We start from the raw sequence: 21,262 nt of genomic DNA, 5'->3' as shown, positions 1-21,262 counted from the left end.
TAACCATATAGCCAAATAAACCACTCTGCCAAATCACCATTGATCGAACGATCCTCCTGAATGAATCTGTTCCAACTAACGTACTATAATCATCTCTAGTTGAACTAACATATGTACACACAGTTAAAGCCGACATGGCATTAGGCAAACTCTCTTCATAAACGTATCCCTTTAGATTGCTTTATAAATCACCGGTGCTTAATTTTTAGAACTAGTGTATATTTCAATTTTACAGATGATTAATGACACCTACTCAGGTCTATCGATATTGACAAGTGGTAATGTGGTATGCATTCTTAGTATCTGAACTCGATCTAGTCCAGCATCTAGTTCAAATCTAATCATATATCCTTGTATGGAGCTTATAATTTTTTACACAAATTATTCTGAGAAATTATTAAAAAATTACTGCTTATGTATTATTGCAGCTTCTTATTTCTTGTATTCATTAATACCTTTTTTTGGTCCTTGTGTTCCAATGCTATCTTGATACAGACTCAGTAACCCATAAATATGATTTTGCATCTTCTTTTTACTTAAGACCATGATTACTTTCCTACCTTTGAAAAAGATGGTAATTACTAATTAATTAGTGTGATTGCAATGTTTTCCAAATCTCTATGCCTTCGTATGATTCATATAATGAGACCATTTGAATAAAGTAATTGTAACACTTTTCTGATTAGGTATATGTCAAAAATGTCTAGATAGTTTGATGAGTTTGGTGCGGTCCGTGCGGATGCATTTAAAACGAGTTGTACTTAGATCGGTTGTGGTCTTTGTTTCACGGGTAATAAAACAAAAAGAAGTACGTACGTACGTATAAAGACTAAAGAGAGCAAAGACGAGAGCCATTTTTTTTTATTTTTTGGGTAAAACGAGAGCCGTATTTAAGAATCATGTGGTGCTCGTTTCATTTCACAGATGGAAAATAAAGACTTCTTTCACTCCTTTCGTGTAAACACAGAACTCTTCCTTCCCTTTTGTGAAAATTAAGACTTCTTTCACTCTTCCTTCTATCTTTCTTATGAGATTTCATCAATTGGCATAGAATTTGCAGCATGAACTTCAAACCGGAAGTTCTTTCTCCGTTTCATTTTGCTACAAAAGGAGCTCAAAGTAAGATACGTTTTTAAATCTTTCTGTATATTTTCCTAATATGCACACAGCCACAATAGCACTTTACTCTCTAGGAATCAAGGTAATATATATTAAGCCTATCAAATTTGTATTAGGAGCATCTATTGTGTATATTTTTTGTATGATTGTTGTGTTATGAATTTTGAAGTTTCGGCTGTTTTTATGAGCATCCAAAAAGGGTCATAAGTCTCTTTTTCTTTTGTTTATCAACGAGGTTCATGATTTTAGTCAGAATAATTGATTTGTGTGGTCTTTACTTTGATTATCTTTTTTTGTTCTTCTTTAATTTGATTATCATGGCTGTGTTCATGATCTGAAGTAAACATGCATTATTATTAGGTGATAAAGTATATGAGTTTTTTTTTTGTTTTTGGTGCAAAAGATGATAAATTATGAGTTCTAGTACATTTCTTTGGAAAAAGTTGAAGAGAAGGGTATTTAAGTAAATATATTTGTCAGACTAATAAATGGAAAAAAAAATTGATAGTGATGGTCCTTTTTGTCAGTCAGAAATCGCGTTCCGTGCATGCCGACCAAAACAGTGTTTTTGTGTGTGTGAAGTTGAGTCTGTTTTTTTGTGAATGGGCTTTAAACCTAACTGGGCTTCTCTCTCCAAACTAAATGGGTATTTTCTTTCAATCAAAAAATTAATGACACAGCTGCTAATTGTTTAATAGGTTAAACCAGTTATGTGCTGAGAGCATGAGATAATTAATTGTTTCAAGTAAATTGGCAAAACAAGTAATTACGGATTATTTAGCACAAGAAAATAATTAAGAAAGAGATAACACTACTGTATGTATTTATTAAACATATTATTATTTGTGAATGTTTTATTACTTTGAAGGATTTAATTATGTACTTGAGTTTGGAAATATTGTGATGATAGTAATGTTTTTTACTGCAGGCAAAAAAAAGTAATGTTAATTTTTTACCGTCAAGTCTTTAAAATTTTCAAAGATATACGGATGTGAAATCACTCGATAGCAATCAATGTTAAATTATGTATCCACTAATATTACAAACAGTGGAATTTACTACATATACTTCATTTGTGTAATAAGTATTTTTGTAATATTTAAGTCTAATGTATCAATGTATGTAGAGATTTGGTTATAGATGGAATATAATCTTTTAACAAATTAAAGGTTGTTTTATCTTTTACTTATGAATTTAGAGTTTTGGTAGGTTTAATTGAACATGCGGTGCACATTTGCATGTTGTGATAGATTCTAGAGTGTACTTTAACTATTCTTAAGATTTGATCTTGCATTATGTGGGTTAGTAATACCGTAAAACCTTCAGCCGTTAATAAATTAATATTTTGATAAATCATTACAATGTTTTGTGTTCATATATATATAAGTAAAATATCATAATTCTGATATTAATCTATAGAAATTTGAAGTATAAAAATTTCCACATGCATATTGCATACATAAACTATTTCAATAGTCAAATATATAGCGGATTTTTTATGCTTACATATTTTAAGCACTTTGTAAGCTTGTACCATTCTGCAATGCTTCGACTTGTTGAGTTGGGTCACAACCTCACATCATGATCAGAACTGGACTGCGTAACATAAGCATCTCATACTCGAGAATCTCTCTACAGGACGTCGCACAGAAGCTAAGACTGAACTCAGTGAACCCAGTGGCTGATGCAGAAAGCATTGTGGCTAAAACCATTAGAGATGGAGCGATCGACGCAACCATTGACCACAAGAACGGTTTGATGGTCTCCAAGGAAACAGGAGACATCTACTCAACTAACGAACCACATACAACGTTTAACTCAAGATTAGCTGTTAAAAAACTCATAACTTTTGTTATTTAAGTTCACTCATATTTGTATTTACAAAAATCATCACATTTTGGTGATATTTCACCGTAGAGGCGGGATAATGAACAATTATGTACTAATGATACAATGATACTACCTCTATATAATAATAATGTTTGGACCATGACATTTTATTAATTTATAGTAATGTATTAATAATTATTAATTTATAGATGCATTTTTTAAGAGGGATCATTTCAGAAATCCCTAAAATTTTTTAGCAAATCTCATATCTCCCTCTCTATTCTTTGTACCCTTCTTTCTTTTAATGAAATGTGTGCAGACTATTTTACCCTTCCTTCCTTTTATCTTTTTTTTTTTTGTTTTTTATTTTCTAAAAAAATAATCAATCACGATTTCTTTTTCTTCCTCAGTCATCGTCCGTCCTTTTTTCCCGGAGCTCTCCAGTCTCCACCGTCACTGTTTCTTCACTGGAGCTTTCCATCCCTGTTGTTTTTCATCTTTTTTTAGTTCACGTTCTCCTTCAAAATGCAGGTTTGTTCTTCAACATAAGAATACATTCTTGATTAAATAGGGTTAGGTTTTTAATTTTGGAAATTTAGATTGGATTTTGCTTGAAATACTTAGCAAATTGGGTGTTTTACCATAGGTTATGGGTCGATTGCACTATTTAGTTGATAAGAAATGAATCTTACTGTTGAATCGTAGTGAATTGTAGAGATTATAATCCCAGACCATTCAATTCGATTTTCAATTATTGTGACTGGGTAAAACTAGTAATACTAGTAAATGTAGTATTACTAGTAAAACTGGTAATACTTATTAATTTAGTACAACCAATTAAACTAGTAGTATTACTAATTGAGTTTTTTTTGGAATTGTTTTGGCAGGATACAATGAAAGAGAACTTTAGTATGCATTTTAAGTGTGAAGGTCGCATGTATAGTATAATGTTCAAGACATATGTCATGGATATAACTTTGTTGATGTTAAAAGCAATGATATACAAGAAGCTTGAGTTTGTTGAAAGTCACGTTACATTGTAGTTGAGCTACAATCCACTACTAGTAGGAGCATCAGTACAATGTGATCTTAATGATGATGAGGATGTTAATGTCTTTTTAATGTCCGTTGATCATGAGAAGCGAAGATGTATGTTGTTTGTGAATGTCATCTCTGTCTTGGAACAGCCTGAGCAAGTGCCGAGAGTGGTGGACCAAGGTTTTGTTGGTATGAACTATTGAAAGAAACATTCTGAGGATGATGAAATTGCATCTAACACCATTGTTTGATTCATGTTTGATCTTTTGGGTTGTACTACTACTTTGTTGGTTATGTCACAACTATTATAAAACTTATTTTAAAATCTAGTAATGTTTGATCTTTCATTGATGTGTATATTTATTATATCATAACAGAGTAAAACATGCGTAACTAATATAAAAATGGTCAAACTAGTAAAACTAGTATTAAAAGTTGAACATCCATAAATAATTTTTAAAGAAAATATAAGAATGTGTGTACTAGTAAACGTCAAAAGTAATGTTTAAATGTTTACTAAGAATGAAATTTTAAAAATATATGAATTTTGGATTGTGATGAAAGAACCTAAACAAGTGTTTCCTTATACTTTTAAGGTCACTTTATAAATAATAACTAAGTTAGGATGACAAAGTTATAGAATTGTAGATTTTAAACATATGAATGCATAACAAACTCATAATAATACGTTGATAGACTTTAATCAACAGTAAAACTACAAAATATAATTTTAAGAGTGGGTAAAACTAATTAAATGGAAAAACTTCAAAAGTAGAACTATTTGCAATTGTGGTACAACTATTATACTTGGTATAACTATATGTGAACACTAAGTGTGAACACACATATTGCACACATGGTAATATAATTCAGATATATTTTTTTTTTTTTTTGTCACCTGCACGTGTGGTCTTTTTTTTTCTCTTTCTGCAACAAATTCAGACTACTTTTATCTAGTTTTATCAGTATTACAAAAACATAATAGTTATACCTATATATACCAGTATTACTAAAACCCATAAATTCAATTTGAATGAGATCCAAAACAAACAAATCATGAATCTTTCCTTAACCAAAACGAGTGAGTTTTATCTAGTTTTACTTGAGATTTTCATCTGCAAAATTTGATTTTTTTTCCCAAACGAAGTTGAATATTGTAGATTAATCGTATAAATAAATAAAAAAATTGTAAAACTGGTTTACTACCCAATTTTAACTGACAATACACTAGTTTTATCTAGTTATAGTATTTTACTATCCAGAAATTCAAATACAAGCATAAACCCAGAATTTATTGACTTGTTTCCCTATTTCTTCCTGCAATAAGAAACGATGAGCCCTTCGTTTGCAAAGTCACTCCGAGCGAGATTCTAGATGTATGTGCCACCGATCTCTCTTCATCGTGACGTTTGCAAAATACCTCTTTGTTTGTTTGGGCTTGCAAATCTTCTACCTATGAACTTTGAGCAATCTTCGTCCTCTTTTTCCCCACCTTGTTTTAGCCATTTTCGAGTAGTTATCGTTGAAATCTTGCAATAAACATAAAAAAAAGTATTATCAAGTTCTATTAATATTTCAAAATCACACTAGTTTTATCTAGTTATACTAGTATTACTACCCAGAAAAATCAAATATGAACATAAACCCAGAATTCACAAATTATAATCCCAAAACTTGTTTTTTGGACTCATCTTCCTTATCAATCGAACACAATAACAAAATACATCTTCGTTTGTTTGGGCTTGCCAATCTTCTACCTATGAACTTTGAGCAATCTTCGTCCTCTTTTTTCCCACCTTGTTTTAGCCATTTTGGAGTAGCTAGAGAGTAGTTATCGTTGAAATCTTGCGATAAACATAAAACAAAGTATTACCAAGTTCTATTAATATTTCAAAATCACACTAGTTTTACCTAGTTATAGTAGTATTACTACCCAGAAATTTAAATATGAACATAAACCCAGAATTCACAAATTATAATTCCAAAGCTTGTTAATTTGACACAACCTCCTTACCAATCGAACACAATAACAAAATACCTAGTTTTTCAACTTTCACGAAATCGATTTTGAGATAATAATTTGAGAAATAATGGATGAGAACGATGAGAAAAAAATGTAGCAGTTATTTGATTTTAGAATTTTTAAAAAAAATTATAAGTAATTATATGTTTGTGGATTAGATCCAATAGATATTGGATGGGTGGATAAAGTCCAGGTAATACATGTAATATTTCTGTTTTTGTTAGGGTAGTAAGGTAATAGGCATACTTTTTAAATTAAAAATAATTCTAAAAGAAATTGTTTTTTTGGAAGGGAGTTTTGAGATTTCTAAAAAAAAATTGTGGACTTTTGAGATGAAAACTCATTTTTTAATTGTATAACTTCTTAAAAATTATGAATTGAGATAATTAAAAAAATATATTAGACTTTTGGATGTTATAATTTTTATGGTTTTGGAATTGAAATTTTAATATTTAGAAAAAAATTATCGATAATAAATAACAAATACTATAGATTAATTCACTTATGCACATGACATACATCAATTCAAATTTATCAACAATAATTAGTTGTTGTATTTAATTACCTATAAAACTATCAAAATTTAATAGTCTATAAAACTATCAAAAAAGAAAATGAAATCAAAATTTAATAGCCTATAAAACTATCAAAATTTAATAGTATATAGAAATTGAAATCTTAAAAAAAAAATTAGCTATTTCTATAATATGTTTATGCAAAAAGATGAAGTTGTTTTTGTTCTGAGTTTGGGTTTTCACTAGGTGCTGCGTTCAAGGCTCTCTCTTGGAGGTGAACGAGAGATTAATCAAGCAACCTGAGCTTCTTAATTCGGTAAGAAATATGAGAAGAAAAGTTTGATAATTGTCTAACATATTCTCAAATTGATGTTAAAATTGACAAATTCACTCATTTATACGTCAAACTATTTATATAACAGATTCAAAAAGATGTGAGGCTAACTTTAAATTAATATGTCAAAATCTCTAATCAATTCTATTTTTTCTTTATAAGCAAGAAAAGAAAAGAAATTAGAGAAGACTCAAAACGATTAGCCTGCAAGACATGGAGCATTACTCCAAAGTATACCAGATCTTCTTCTTCTTCTTCTCTCTTTTCCACCAAATTTTACATAACACCAGATGGGAGACAAAGAACGACATTAGATCATCCATCATATACGTGATATATAACAAGCGAAAACATTTATGATTTACCACTTGACATAGTAGTAGCAAAGTCGGCAAGAATGAAGGTTTGGATTATTTCAGAGAGGACTATTATAGGCCAGAAACCATATCTAATGTCCATTATCATCTGCTTTGTAACCTACAAATTATTTAAAAATACAATCCCTATAATACGTTAGCTAAAAAATTCACACAAAATGAAAATCTTACACTTGCATTGCATATAATATATATATATCCTACAAAATCTTACGTCATGAAAACTAAGTGCTTAACATTTATTGTAAAACCCGGTACAGATGAGTTACATATAATACTAGACTCTGAAGACCAGAACCTTTAACATCGATAGGAAGCTTTGATCAGGAAGCTAGATAGACACATCAAGATTATTAGTGCCAGACGTCATAGCGATGGCCACTTGTTGCAAGAGTCCAGTCCCTACCAGAAGGAGACCAAGAGCCGTCTCCGAGTTGCATACACAGTTTCTCACCAACAATGGCTGCGTTTAAGTTAGATTCAGCTTTTAAAATCGCTAGACAGTGTTGCGCAGCCTACGAAGCCACTCGATTATATATTTTCCTAACAAAATGGTGAGTGTGATCAGTATTTGGAACTCGTGTTTCGGTTACACTGTTTTAGTGGAAAACTTTTTTCTAGCTTTCAGAACATAATGATACCAATCAATCAAACATGTAATATAATCATCACTCACCAGTCCTCCGGTAAGATGACGTCATGGCCACGGTAAGAAAATTCCATCATAAGTCATACATTCCACCATGTCCTCTCTCGTTGTCCCAACACGATGATTGATAACTATATCAGCCATAGCTCTAACTTTGTAGTGTTTCATCTTACGAAGTAAGGATATCAATAGATGCTCAGAGCCATATGCTGAGTTTAGTACATGAATATTTGATCAAAAACTCTAATAAACAAAAGCTTATTAAGTCTTGGAAATCAATTTATTCTTACCTTCAGGTGCAAGACACTGAGGTGGTGATGGCAACCATGCAGAAGTAAAGACAATTACGTTGTCATGTCGGCACAGGGTTCTGTAAAACCGAAAACTCAAACACTGATCTGACGAAAAACGTGTTGGATTTAACAATTACCTGCATCCAGATCGATAGCATTTCAGATTAGATCAAACAATTAAGTGATATGCGTAATGAGACACAAACTAGTAAAGTTCTAGAGAGCAGCAAACCAATAGCCAATTATTTCCACCAAGATAACAAAATTATTGAAGAGTAGTAACATTTGCTTCAGGACGTACGGATAATTGCAACAATAGCAAAAATTCTCCAATTTTACTTACACATGGCTAGATAGTCGTGAAATCAGATTGGTAGAGGTAGCAGCTATATTTGTATTCTCAAATCGATGAATTAGTACTCACATCCTAACTTGGGTGTCTATAATTGAAGCGGATAAACTGAAATTTCTCCACGAGGAATTGAAAATCCAAGAATGTATCGAAGTCAGATAGAGAAAGCATGAAGTGAAGCAGCATTGAGTTCAAAAAAACTATAATAAGACGAACTCGATGGGTTTAAGCTTCCAACTCTTCAAATTCAAAGAGTTCGGTGTCAATAATGGTAATAACTAATAAGAGTGTAACCGTGTAGGACGAACATTGTTGCAAACTTGCAATGGCCCTACCCATTTCTCTGAAATTTTAATATTTGGTCTTTATTTCTAAAATTTATCCACTACACCCCATTATTTTATTTTGTTTTGTTTGGGCCCATATTTTTCAGGGTCAGCGTTCATTTAATATTTTAAACACCGAACTCTTTGAATTTGAAGTTGTTTTTAAAATATATATATTTATATTTATAGTTATATTTTTTTTGAAATTTTGATAGTTATTCTTCTTACCAAAAAAAAAACGAAATATCCACGTTAACTTACTAGTTTTTTACAAGGCTTCTTTTATCTTTCTTCTTGGCTAAAGACTTTTTGCAGATGAGAGTCTCTAAAACAACAAGTACTAATAACATCCAATTTTTAAACTCATGGTTTGATGGAGGGTTTATTTATAAACAAACCCTTTCCAAAAATAGGCGTATGCCGCTTAAATGCAGAGAAGACACGGTATTCTTTAGTAAAAGGCAAAATAATAGTTCGCTTTGTCTTCACTGCACGGCTCCGTGAATTCAGCTCGTGGGTCTTATTTATACTATAGTTATCTCTCTGCTCCTGAGTTTTAAGACCGATGTGGGATGTGAGACGTCAACTATGTAAGTAAATTGTAAAAACATCTATCATGGGTCTTTTTCAGCAGAATATGGGCCGTCGCTTGTTTATTTGTAAAGCCCATCAAAACTTTATTGATCTGCCACGTAGGAGAAAGCAACTAAACAAAAGATATAGAGAGACGATTTCCTTAAACCGGAGATTTAATCTAAGTCTAAACCGGAGAGTTCAACAGATTACGCTATGGAATGATTTGTCAGTATGGAGCAATGTTGAAGTAACAAAAGAGGTACAAAATGTAAGTTGATCTCGTCCCACATAGATTATACTCTTACAGTAATCAATGGTTCTTTATGGTGCGTATTTCTTGCATGACATATTTGTCAGCTCTTTGACTTTTATTGTTGCTCATCGACCCACGGAACTATTAAGCCTTTGAATGCATGATCTTTCAAGTCTCAAACTTCTCTTGTTCGCTGTAGATTGAACCAAAATTTTAGGGAAGCTTTAAAGTTAAAAGTCACCAAAAATACTCTTAACATGATCACATCCGTTAAAATGTATGTAAATAAACATTAATTTAAATTACTTATGTATATTTCATTGGTAAAACTTTAAACATCCCCAATGTAACAGTTCGTACCATGTAGTCAGGTAATGTGTTGTGTGTGGATTCGTAGTGGCCTTTGAATTGTTCGAGATCTTCTAGTCAAGCTTCTCTTGTTTTCCGTGATCAACATAATAAATTTTACCATCTCAAAACACGTTTCTTTGCCACACGTAGAATGGACCATATTATCACAGAAACTTCAAAGTTAAAGAGACCAAAAACGCCTAAATATACATCTGTTATTCGCCCATCTGGATTTTTGTAAATCGGAGAAAGTAATCCTTTTTTGTCATGATTCTTCAAAGTGTTTAGTCGATTAGAGCTTTAGAGAACAGATTTCATCACAACGTAATCCGACTATAAAGTGTTTAGAGAACGGATTTGTGTTTTACTTTGTTTATGATAATTGGCGTCTAGGTGTAAAATATTTATAGGGTCCTCAATTTACAACAAACAAAAATGAAAATTATGTTGACGTAACAATATATTATACTTCTTCATAAAACAACAAACTGAATTTGTTCTTTAATTAATCATTTCTTCTGTTTTCTTAAAATATTTTCCATAGCAATTGATATTACATAATTGTTAAATATTAATATTAAAACAATAAGATATAGTTATATATAAAACACTAAGAAGTATTAAAAATGTAATTATTTTTCTATTTTAAAGAATGTATTTTTGGTATTTTAATGTAAAGATATGAATATTTTACTTATTAAATTAGACATTAGATTTTATAAGTTAGTTTTGAAATATTTATAAAAATATTTATAAAAATATTTTACGAAAAGAGGTGGACGTCATTTAATTTGGAAAATAAGAAATTGTTTTAATTTACTTTTTAATGAAATATATAATGGTATGATTTGTAAATAATATTAAGTTATTAACTAATGAAAACAAATTGTAAAAAATGTATATCGAGTTCTCTAGCAGTGACACTTTAGATTTTTCACAAAATGCTTATCTATTAATAGATAGGGAAAGCTAGGAATTACATATTATTACACATTTTACTTTGTTTTTTTATTTTGATTTTGTACAGATATTAGAGGAAGATCTTTGAGATGGAATTTTGAAATTGAATGCCTAGAGTAATTACATGTGAATCGTAATTAGGTTGTTTCTAAAATCGGCTTAGTTAGAGATATTACAGAGAGTAATAACGCAAATATTGGTTGTGATAATTTGTTAATTTGAAAAAAAAAATTGTATGTAGAGTATTTATTGATAGTTGTTAGGTTATTTCCAAGAGGGAAGTTAGAGATTTGTGAGGAAGGAATATAGCAAATCTCGGCTGTGAGTTTTGGTTTTGTAATATTTTGTTTTTATTTTTTAAATTTTTAAATACAATGGCATGCATGTAAATAGTTTAGAACTCTAAAATATTTTTCAAAAATATACTTTAATAATGTATATATAAATAAAACTAATAAATAAAATTGTTGCGACTCAGATACTCGACTTTGAATAGATTCTGCCATGGAAGGGTGCTGTTAGACGCAGAGAATGGTTGAGTCCCTACCAGTATCTTTGGCACTAGTAGTGGGATGGTTGGAGTTATTGTTTCACTGCCTAGAAAGCAGTTTGCCTTTCTTCAGAAGATGCAGCGTAGAATGAGTGCGAGAATTGACGGTATTGGCGGTCTGAGCTACAATTTGTGGAGGTCATTCTGCTTTGAGAGAGGAGCGAAAATGTCTTCCATACTACGTTTTACTATGGCACAAAGAGGAAGGAGAATGTGCTGCATGCTAGTAACTTCATTGATGGGCATCTAACTGAGTCGTTCTTGGATCTGAGCCGGGAAAATAAGGAGGATATCTCCATATACATTGGTGTTCCAATTGAAGAATTGCTTAGAATAGTGGAGGAGCTCACTAGGCTTCATTGAGCCAGCTCCATGTAAAACTCTTGTGGTTATATACCCCTCCCTTCCACATGTACTCAACTCATTTACCATTGCTTGTCTTGCTAAACTGCAACTTAACCTTGAAATCTACGACATGTTATAATCTCCTTGGAGTTAGACTGTCTAGTTTATTTGTCGTAAGGAAGATTTACATAATTCTCAACATTTAAATAAATATCTTTCTTTCAAATAACATAAAAATGTTTAAGGATCTCTGAAAACTATAGCATTAAGACTGATAATAAATTTTAAAAATTATGTTTAAAGATCTCTAAAACCTAGTATTAAGATTAAGAAAAAAATTATGAAGACTAATATTAATTTAAAGAAAAACAAATGAGATATCTGAAAACTTAGAGCTAACTTTACGACCTGCGAAATGTTGGCTACAAATGTTTCCGCTAAATCCGTTCGTCCCTCCTCTTCTCAAGAATGAATGTAATCGCATCACTGAAGCTGTTAAAAGAAACATCATTAAAGTTGTATATATCACAGCTTCTACTTGCAATATTTAAGAGTTTTGCTCTATTCAAATACGTCATGGAAGATATTCATTCACGTGTATGACTTGGTTGTTAGAAGTTTTTATCATTTACAGTAATATTTTTTATTTCAAGTTTCTAGCATAATCTTACAACTTTCATCTATCTTAAAACCATCTTTTTTTTGCAAAAGCTCACAAGTTTGAGTAACTGAAATGAACATCGAAGCTATAGCAATGAACAAACTATACGTAACAGTTAAATAAAAAAAGGGGACCTGTCAGACCGCCGTGGGACCACCTCGGCAAGGTAGAACCAAGCCGAGTAACGATCCTCTACAGCACCGGATGCGTCCGAGGACAGATCGTAGCCGTTAATCACGCTCTAATCGCACGGTCATGGTTCATCAACCAGGGTTAAGGGCCTGTCTCCTTAGAAATCAAGGGAACAGAGGTACGAGCCTATAGAACAGATCCTGTTCAAGTAAGGTCGTGACCAACGTTGCTCTCTCAGCGTTATATATACAACAACTGTTTTTCCTAGGCGAGCGATGTGGGACTTTGCAGTACTCTTGTAATGTGAATTCCCCCTGTTATAGTAGGTGATGACCAAGGCCCACTTGTTTATTTGTAAAACCCATTCCCAACTTATTTGCTTTAAACCGGACGGTCGGTACACCTAATTATTTAATTTATATAATTTCCATTTTGTAACTTGGGAAGAAAGCTTTATGCAATTTTCCACTTACATTCTCATCTCTTTCGTGTTTCGACCAATCTACTTTTATATATATGCCAAGTCTGAGTAAAATGGAAAAGTTTATAATTCCTTTTAATTAGGCATTGAGAGCTCCGACAGGTCAAAGTATTTACAATAAAATTTAACAAGCACAAAGTAATCCAACTCAATATGAGCTAGTTGTACTTTATGTTTGAGAGCATTTTTATTAGAATAGTTACAAATTTACCAGAACCTTCATTCCAACGAGATCATTAGGCGTGGTACTCATATTTGGTGGCTTATAGTATCTAGACTATGTTCATACGAATACGAGTGGTGCCAATCTTGCAGAAGGACCATGTACAGAAAAACAAATGTGGTTTTTGCATCGTAGGTTTGGCATTCATCTTTGGGATATTTTGAAAGACTATTTTCTTCTCTATCTGATACATATTATTGATTGTATCTATTGAAATTTTGAAATGTGAAACTTTGGTGAAAGTCTCTACAGTCAAAGTTTAATTTTTACAGCAAAAGTCTCTACCGTCAATTAAAACTTTGATACCATAGAGCTCCATTTTCACAAACCTCATGGAAGAGATGCGAAATTTTAATTCTCTTGTTCATTTGGCTGTGCTGTCTGGGGTCCTGCTCCTACTACTTGTACTATTAGTTTTAGATGGCTTGTCCTTCGGCTCTTCGATGATTGTACCAGAATTGGTCTTATATACGGAAGCAAATAATAATCATCTGATATTATTAAACAATGCTTCTATAACGTTTAATTATTGATGAATGTTTCAGCTTTTCATTTTATACGACGAAACAAATAAGTCCACTTTAATTTGGTGTTAGAAAAGAATAAATGCAACAGATTTAAGTCACTGAATAAATAACTGTTTCAGTAAAACGTTAAAAGTCCAAACAGAAATTAATTTTGGATTAATTGTTTAAAAGCCTACAACTTGAATTAGGTATCAGTTTGTTAGAGTGTAAACAGTTCCATGTTTTCAATCCAAAGTTTGTCATCTATATGTAACGAACGAGTCAACGGATATGAAAGTGTAACTCGCTCTCGTAGTAAATGTACCGTATAAGTTTAGCTTGAGTTACTCTATAAATTGTTTGTTTCTTAGTATCACCAAACCATCTGAATCAATCAAATTAATAATTCTCCTCTACAGAAAAAAAAAAAAAAGAATCAATAATCACCATGGAAAGTAAGATGCAAACTCTTCTCTCCACGATTCTAGTAGTGTATACTTTGTGTGCCACTATTTTAGTGAAGCCGGGGCTGGCTCAACTCCCTACCATTCCTGTATTTTCTACTCCCGGCTCCCCAATTGATCTCGCAAAATGTTGGTCATCGCTTCTCAGCATTCAAGGTTGTGAAATTGAAATCTTCAAATCTGCTTTAACCGGTAAGTTTGAAAATGTTGGATCGACATGCTGCAAGGCGTTTACGGCAATTGATGCAAAGTGTTGGCCAAAAATGTTTCCATTGAATCCGTTCTTCCCTCCTCTTCTGAAGGATGGTTGCTCTCGCATCAAAGCAGCTGCTCCCTCACTTGCAACATCTAAACTCTCTATTATTCCTGGATTTTCTCTTCCTGGTTCTCCGGTTGATATCACAAAATGTTGGTCATCACTCTCTAGTGTCGAAGGTTGTGTGGCTGAGATATTCAAATCAGTATTTACAGGAAAGTTTGGTACTGTTGGACCAATGTGTTGCAAAGCGTTTTCGGACATAGATTCAAAGTGTTGGCCACATATGTTTCCGCTAAATCCGTTCTTCCCTCCTCTTCTCAAAGATAGTTGCTCTCGCATCAAAGCAGTTGCTCCTACACACAAGTAATGAAGTAGTTATGGGCTTTTTATATCAGAATGCATAATTAAATTAGGCTTATAATAGCTTCTAGTTCCAATATTCAAGAAGAGTTTCTTTATTCTAACCAGTCAGGGAAAATATTGTTCACATCACATGCATGTATTGTTATCTACACAATATTAAGAAATAAATTCTAGTTCGGCCTAAAGATAATATTTATTATCTTTTCAATTTTGGACGTCTCGTTTGCTCTGTTCTCAATGAGGTATCTTGATCTTGTAGACATCTTCATCAACATTTAACAATGAATATTATTCTCTAAAAACATATCCACATAAGAAATCAAACGATTATTCTAAGATGAGGTTTGTTGCTTAACTTTTTTCTAAGATGATCATAGCGTGGAACAAAAAGCGAAACAATCCCACAAGTGTTAAAAAAAAAAAAAGAACCTGTCAGACCGCCGTGCGACCACCCCGGCAAGGTATAACCGAGCCGAGTAACGATCCTCTGCAGCACCGGACCCATCCGAGGATGAATCGTAGCCGTTAATCACGCTCTAATCACACGGTCATGGTACATCAACCAGGGTTAATAGCCTGTCTCTTTAGAAATAAAGGAAACAGAGGTACGAGCCTATAGACAAGATCCTGTTCAAGTAAGGTCGTGACCATCGTTGCTCTCTCATCGCTTTATATACAACAACTGTTTTTCGTAGGCGAGCGATGTGGGATAAAATAATAGGAACTAGTTGTAAGAAAAGCAGATATGGATTGATACATAGGCCAAGGCCCATTTAAATATATATTTAGCTCACTATCTTATTACCCCATTATAAGATGTAAACCGAATTTAATCGGTAAGAATTCCAACATTTAAGCTGATTCAAATATGAGATATCCATCACAGGCTGGGCAATACGATTATACGAACATTGAATTTAAAAGTAAACTGAAACTCAAAGATTTAGGCTAAAAAGAAAAAAAATTGTTGGGATGAAACTACGTAATGGAATTGTAAACGAAATGAATTTATATTCTGAGTTACAGGTTTATTGGATTATGAGAAAGCATAAAACAAAAGCTGCAAACAAAAAAATAAAAGCAAAGTGGTAAATGTGTTGAGATTTTCACTTTTTATTTTTGTCTCAGGACAGAAACACAAAGTGGAACTTGGAAGTTGTCTTCGTATGTACTTTTTTATGAGTTTGGTTCCCACAGAGATACTCTCTATATTGCACGCTCTACACTCTTAACCACCGCTAAAAACGCACGTGACAGTGACTCTTCCCATTTTTGCCTATCTCATCCTCTAACTTCCTATAATATATAAGCATACACATACACCAAACGCAATGTGCAACGACATATATGAAATATTCATGATAAATCTAAAGGATTAGGATATGGTTTGTTTATTTAGAATCAAAAACAAAAAAAGATTGTTGCTTTTCTATTTAAAATTGTTTGCAAAAAGCTAAAAGAACTCACATCATGCACTTACACCAAAGAAAGCTGCGTTGTTGCCTTGTTGGTAATAAACACAGAGCATCTCTCTTCTTGCTTGTTTTACGTATTAAAAACCCCTTATTCAGTCGTTTGCATCTAATTTACGCGCCAACCCCTTATTTTTACGTATTTGTTCCAATATTTGAATTAGTTTATTATTTTTCACCACTTTTACAAAAGAATCTACAAAGCACAGACGGTGCATTTGGACTATAAACCAAATTTCAAAATATAAATTAAGGAGAAAAAATCTTAGATATTCTTGTTTTGTTATATAAAAAAAATCAAACATAATGTTTTGCAATTATTTAATAGGTAATACAAAGTAAAAGTTAATTACTTCATCTATCTAGTTTCTAATTATGATTTACGTACCGTTGATTAATTAATTGATCCACTAGGTTACCTCTCTAGTTCTTCCTCGCTTTTCACTTTATTACATTGCATTTACTTTATTAATTAATTAATTCAACCTAAAAAGAAAATACAAATCAAAGTTTGTAATCTAGAGAAAAAGCATGATTATATAAAAACACTATAATTGAAATCAAAAGTGATGTTTACTATTATTGCGGCTTTATAAAACAATAATTAGGTATTCGTCGATTAGATGCAAATGCAATGGATTAGTTCACAATGGGTCATTTATATACATATATATATATATATAGGATTACGAGGGTCTAACACCATCATTAGTGGGAGGAACGAAGAACGTTACTCAAAAAAATAAAAAGAATTATTTTTATTACAGATTTTCTTTTTTCATTTATTTTTTAATATGTGATCCACTAAATAAGTGATATTTGTCTCATTTCTTATGAGTATCGATTCTCAAATTGCTATAAGTAGAATCGTTACTCCTACTTTTTTCTTCTCTCTCATCTTTTTTTTTTTTTTATTAAGAGTATTTGTATGAGTAATCGTCAGTAATGATAGTCTAAAAATTGTTTTTTTACGATCGAGGTCTCTGTCTGACCGTCTGAATTAAGACTTTGCTTTCTGAAATTTTGCATAAAACACACACAATAAGATACGACGTAGGACCTACGTTAGATACGGTCGTGGGAGAGGTTAGATCCAGGCCTGAACCGGTCAATGCGGAGCCCTAGTTGATTTGATTCTCCACGTACAAAAAAATATACTAATGCTCACATCTGTTGTTTTCAGTTTCCTCTATCATACGCTCGACGTTCTCCACGCGCCAAAGTTCTTTTTCTTTTGGTTTTAACGTAGCCACTAGCCACAATCAAACTAACTCTTAGAACTTTACACAAATTATATTAACATCGACCAGAATGACTATAAGAAATTGACAATGTTGTCTACGGATGATGGTGAAAACATTAGAACTTTACACAAATTATATTAACATCGACCAGAATGAAAGCTTCTTTCTCTTAACCAGCTCGCTTGCATGACCTAATGCATCATAAAGGCATTAGTTTTATAGCAGGACTTGTGGGTGAACCGAAAGAAATGGACGAGTTTACGAAGAATCTAGTAAGCTTATCTGTTGCGCATGTTAAAGTTGAACGCAATCTGAATGAACCGCTGCCTTCGTCAGTTGAAGTGGTCCGGGAGAATGGTGAAATTATAACCATTGATGTCGAGTACCCTTGGGTCCCTCCCACGTGCTCTCATTGCAAAGAGATTGGACACGTCATTCGCTTCTGTCCTGCTGTTACACCATCATGGACACAGACGAAGAAAGCAAAAGAAACAAAAGAAACAAAAGAAATTGAGTCAAACACAGATAAAGAAGCAGTATCTACTAAGATTAAAGGGAAAGGCAAGTCTGACCCTGCTCTAGTTGCAACAAACCATGACTCCTGCTCCCCACCTTCCTCCTCTGCTCCTACCGTTCCTGGCCACCAAAATTCAAGCCAACCTTCACAACAAACCAAAACCGTTAAACAGACAAAACAATCACAAGTTGCTCCCTCTCTTCTGCCAACCCCAGCTATCAAAACCTCTAACCCATTTGATGCCCTCGCACCCTCTAACCAACCCCCTGAACCCACCCCTGAGGTCAACACCACTAACACCCCACCTTCCGAACCCAACAACACTACCAGCTTACCTTCTGATATGGTTATTGACCCGCCTCTTTGTATTATCTCTGGAGATACTCCTTCTGCTAAAGAAGGAGTTCCCCATAGTTCCTAACCTCTTACCTGTTCCTATGTATATAAAACCTTTTTGTTGGAACGTTCGAGGTCTGAATGACCCGGCTAAGCATCGACCTTTTGCATCCTGGCTAGCTATTAATAAGCCTACTTTTGGTGCTCTTTTAGAAACTCATGTTAAGGAACCAAACTAACCGTGTTATGACTCAAACCTGTCCTGGTTGGAATTATGTCTCAAATCATAACTCTGATGAAGATGGACGCATTGTGCTAATCTGGAAAGCCCCGGCAGATGTGACTGTTCTTCATCAGTCAAAGCATCTCCTCACCTGTGAAATCACAATACAAGGTGGACATCGATTCTTCTTCACGGCTGTGTATGCACCGAATTCGAGTGAAGAGAGAACTGACCTCTGGTGTGAACTCTTGCGGTTACATCAAAGCTTGATGCTTGACAACTTACCTTGGGCTCTTTGTGGAGATTTTAATCAGATAATACACCCCGCAGAGCACTCTAACCCGAGCATCAACCACTTCACTTCTCGAATGCTAGAGCTGAGAGACTGTCTTTTGCAGTTAGAGGTCTTTGACCTGAGGTTCCAAGGGCCTCTGTTCACCTGGACAAACAAGAACAATACAAATCCGATAGTGAAGAAGCTGGACAGAGTCCTTGTAAACAACCACTGGCTCACCTGTTATCCTGATGGTGTGGTCTCTTTCCTAGCTCCAGATTTCTCTGACCACTCCCCCAGTCTCATTAACCTCCATACACCCCTTCCCACCTCAGGCACCAAACCCTTCAAATTTTTCAACTTCCTCACCAAACACCCTAAATTTCTTCTCCTGATTAGAACTGCTTGGAATCGAATTGGAAGTACATCTCCTCTGGAGCCCTGTTTGTCCGCACTGAGCGCAAAACAAAAAACACTTAAAAGAGAGTTAAAAACACTTGCGAGAGAAAATTTTTCTGATATCCAAAATAGAGTTTGTGAGACTAACCGTTTGTTGCAATCTTTGCAGGTTCAGGCATTGACAACTCCATCACCCGCTCTATATGAACAAGAGAAGGAAATGCATACTAAGTGGATGTTTCTCAGAACTATTGAAGAGGCGTACTTCAGGCAAAGATCAAGAATAAACTGGCTAAAGGAGGGTGATCTTAACACTACTTACTTCCACAGAGTAATGCAGATGAGAAATGCGTTTAATGCCATCCGTTCTTTCACTTCTCTTTTGGGTTATGTGATTGACGACCCTCTAGAAATGAGCTCCCTCGCGGTAAACCACTTCAAGGCGCTGCTTGCACCAATAGTCCTGCAACCTGTGACTGTGCCCCTTGACTGGATTCAGAATACGATTGCTTATCGCTGCTCTCCAGACCTGAAGCAAGCAATGACAAAGTTACCAACACCTGAAGAGATAAGGCGGACCATGTTTAAACTTAATGCTAACAAAGCTCCGGGACCAGACGGATTTACCTCAGCCTTCTACAAAGCATCTTGGGATATACTTGGTGCCGAAGTAACGTCCAGCATCCTCCAATTCTTTCACTCTTCTTTCCTTCCCTCCGCGACCAATGCAACTATCCTTGCTCTACTTCCCAAAGTTCCTGGAGCCTCTATCATTTCGGATTTTCGTCCCATCTCGTGTCTCAATACTCTGTACAAGGTCGTTTCTAAGTTGCTAGTAGCAAGATTGAAGCCCATTCTCCCTGACCTGGTACAAAAGAATCAGACAGCTTTCATTAAAGGTCGTTTGTTAGTGGAGAATACTCTGTTAGCTGCAAAGCTGGTAAATGGCTATCATCACGAAAAAGGGCCTAAAAGAATAACCATCAAAGTGGATATCGCTAAGGCGTTTGATACGGTGAGATGGGAGTTTATTTTTAGCTGCCTTAGAGGCATTGAAGTACCGGAGACTTACCAGCGCTGGCTCAAAGCTTGCATCTGCACTCCTTCCTTCTCTGTAGGCTTCAACGGGCATGTACACGGCTACTTCAAAGGACTCCGGGGACTTCGCCAGGGAGACCCTCTCTCGCCTTATCTGTTTGTTCTAGCCATGAACTGCCTGTCAGCTTGCTTGGATAAAGCAGCAGAAGAGGGAAAAATTGGCTATCACCACTAATGCAAGGACTTGAAACTTACGCACCTTTGTTTTGCAGATGATTTGCTTATATTCACAGATGGGGAGGCATCCTCTGTACGCAATGTAATTCAAGTTCTGAAGGAGTTTGAAGCAGTCTCGGGTCTTGCCATTAGTATACCAAAGACGAGTTTTTTCACCTCTGGTCTCTCTCAACCTGAAACAGACCAAATAACTGCTATTACGGGAATAGCTCATGGCCAGCTGCCTATCAGATACTTAGGACTACCATTGTGCACAAAGAAGCTCACCTTGTTGGATTGTGCGCCATTAATTCAGCGTGTCAAGAGCCGGTTCAACGCTTGGTCAACTAGATCGCTCTCTTTTGCAGGTCGTCTCCAACTTTTGAACTCAGTTATTGCAGGGATATCAAACTTCTGGTGTTCTGGATTTGTCCTGCCAAAAAAGTGTATTAGAACAATTAACTCTCTGTCAAGTGCATTCCTATGGAAGGGGTCAACAGAGGGACATCATTCTGCAAGGGTCGCATGGGAGGTGGTAACACTAACTAAACAGGAGGGTGGCC

At 34.2% G+C, this 21,262-nt stretch overlaps 2 protein-coding genes and 1 long non-coding RNA gene across 3 annotated transcripts; all 3 read left to right on the top strand.

Moving 5' to 3' along the window:
* Positions 865 to 3,123, top strand: LOC104725912. Its single transcript, XR_002033928.1, has 2 exons — positions 865 to 1,119; positions 2,758 to 3,123. It is a non-coding gene; the product is annotated as an uncharacterized LOC104725912 (long non-coding RNA).
* LOC104725910 lies at positions 14,343 to 15,135 on the top strand. The gene has a single exon (XM_010444662.2). It carries the CDS (start codon positions 14,343 to 14,345, stop codon positions 14,982 to 14,984), a length of 642 nt encoding a protein of 213 aa, XP_010442964.1. The 3' UTR covers positions 14,985 to 15,135.
* Positions 17,945 to 20,718, top strand: LOC104728863. Its single transcript, XM_010447790.1, has 3 exons — positions 17,945 to 18,616; positions 18,763 to 19,305; positions 19,615 to 20,718. Exons 1-3 carry the CDS (start codon positions 17,945 to 17,947, stop codon positions 20,716 to 20,718), a joined length of 2,319 nt encoding a protein of 772 aa, XP_010446092.1.

Source organism: Camelina sativa, chromosome 11, assembly GCF_000633955.1.
Source record: "Camelina sativa cultivar DH55 chromosome 11, Cs, whole genome shotgun sequence".
NCBI lineage: Eukaryota > Viridiplantae > Streptophyta > Magnoliopsida > Brassicales > Brassicaceae > Camelina > Camelina sativa.
The sequence above is the reverse complement of the archived record's forward strand: the minus strand, read 5'-3'. Positions and strand labels throughout refer to the sequence as shown.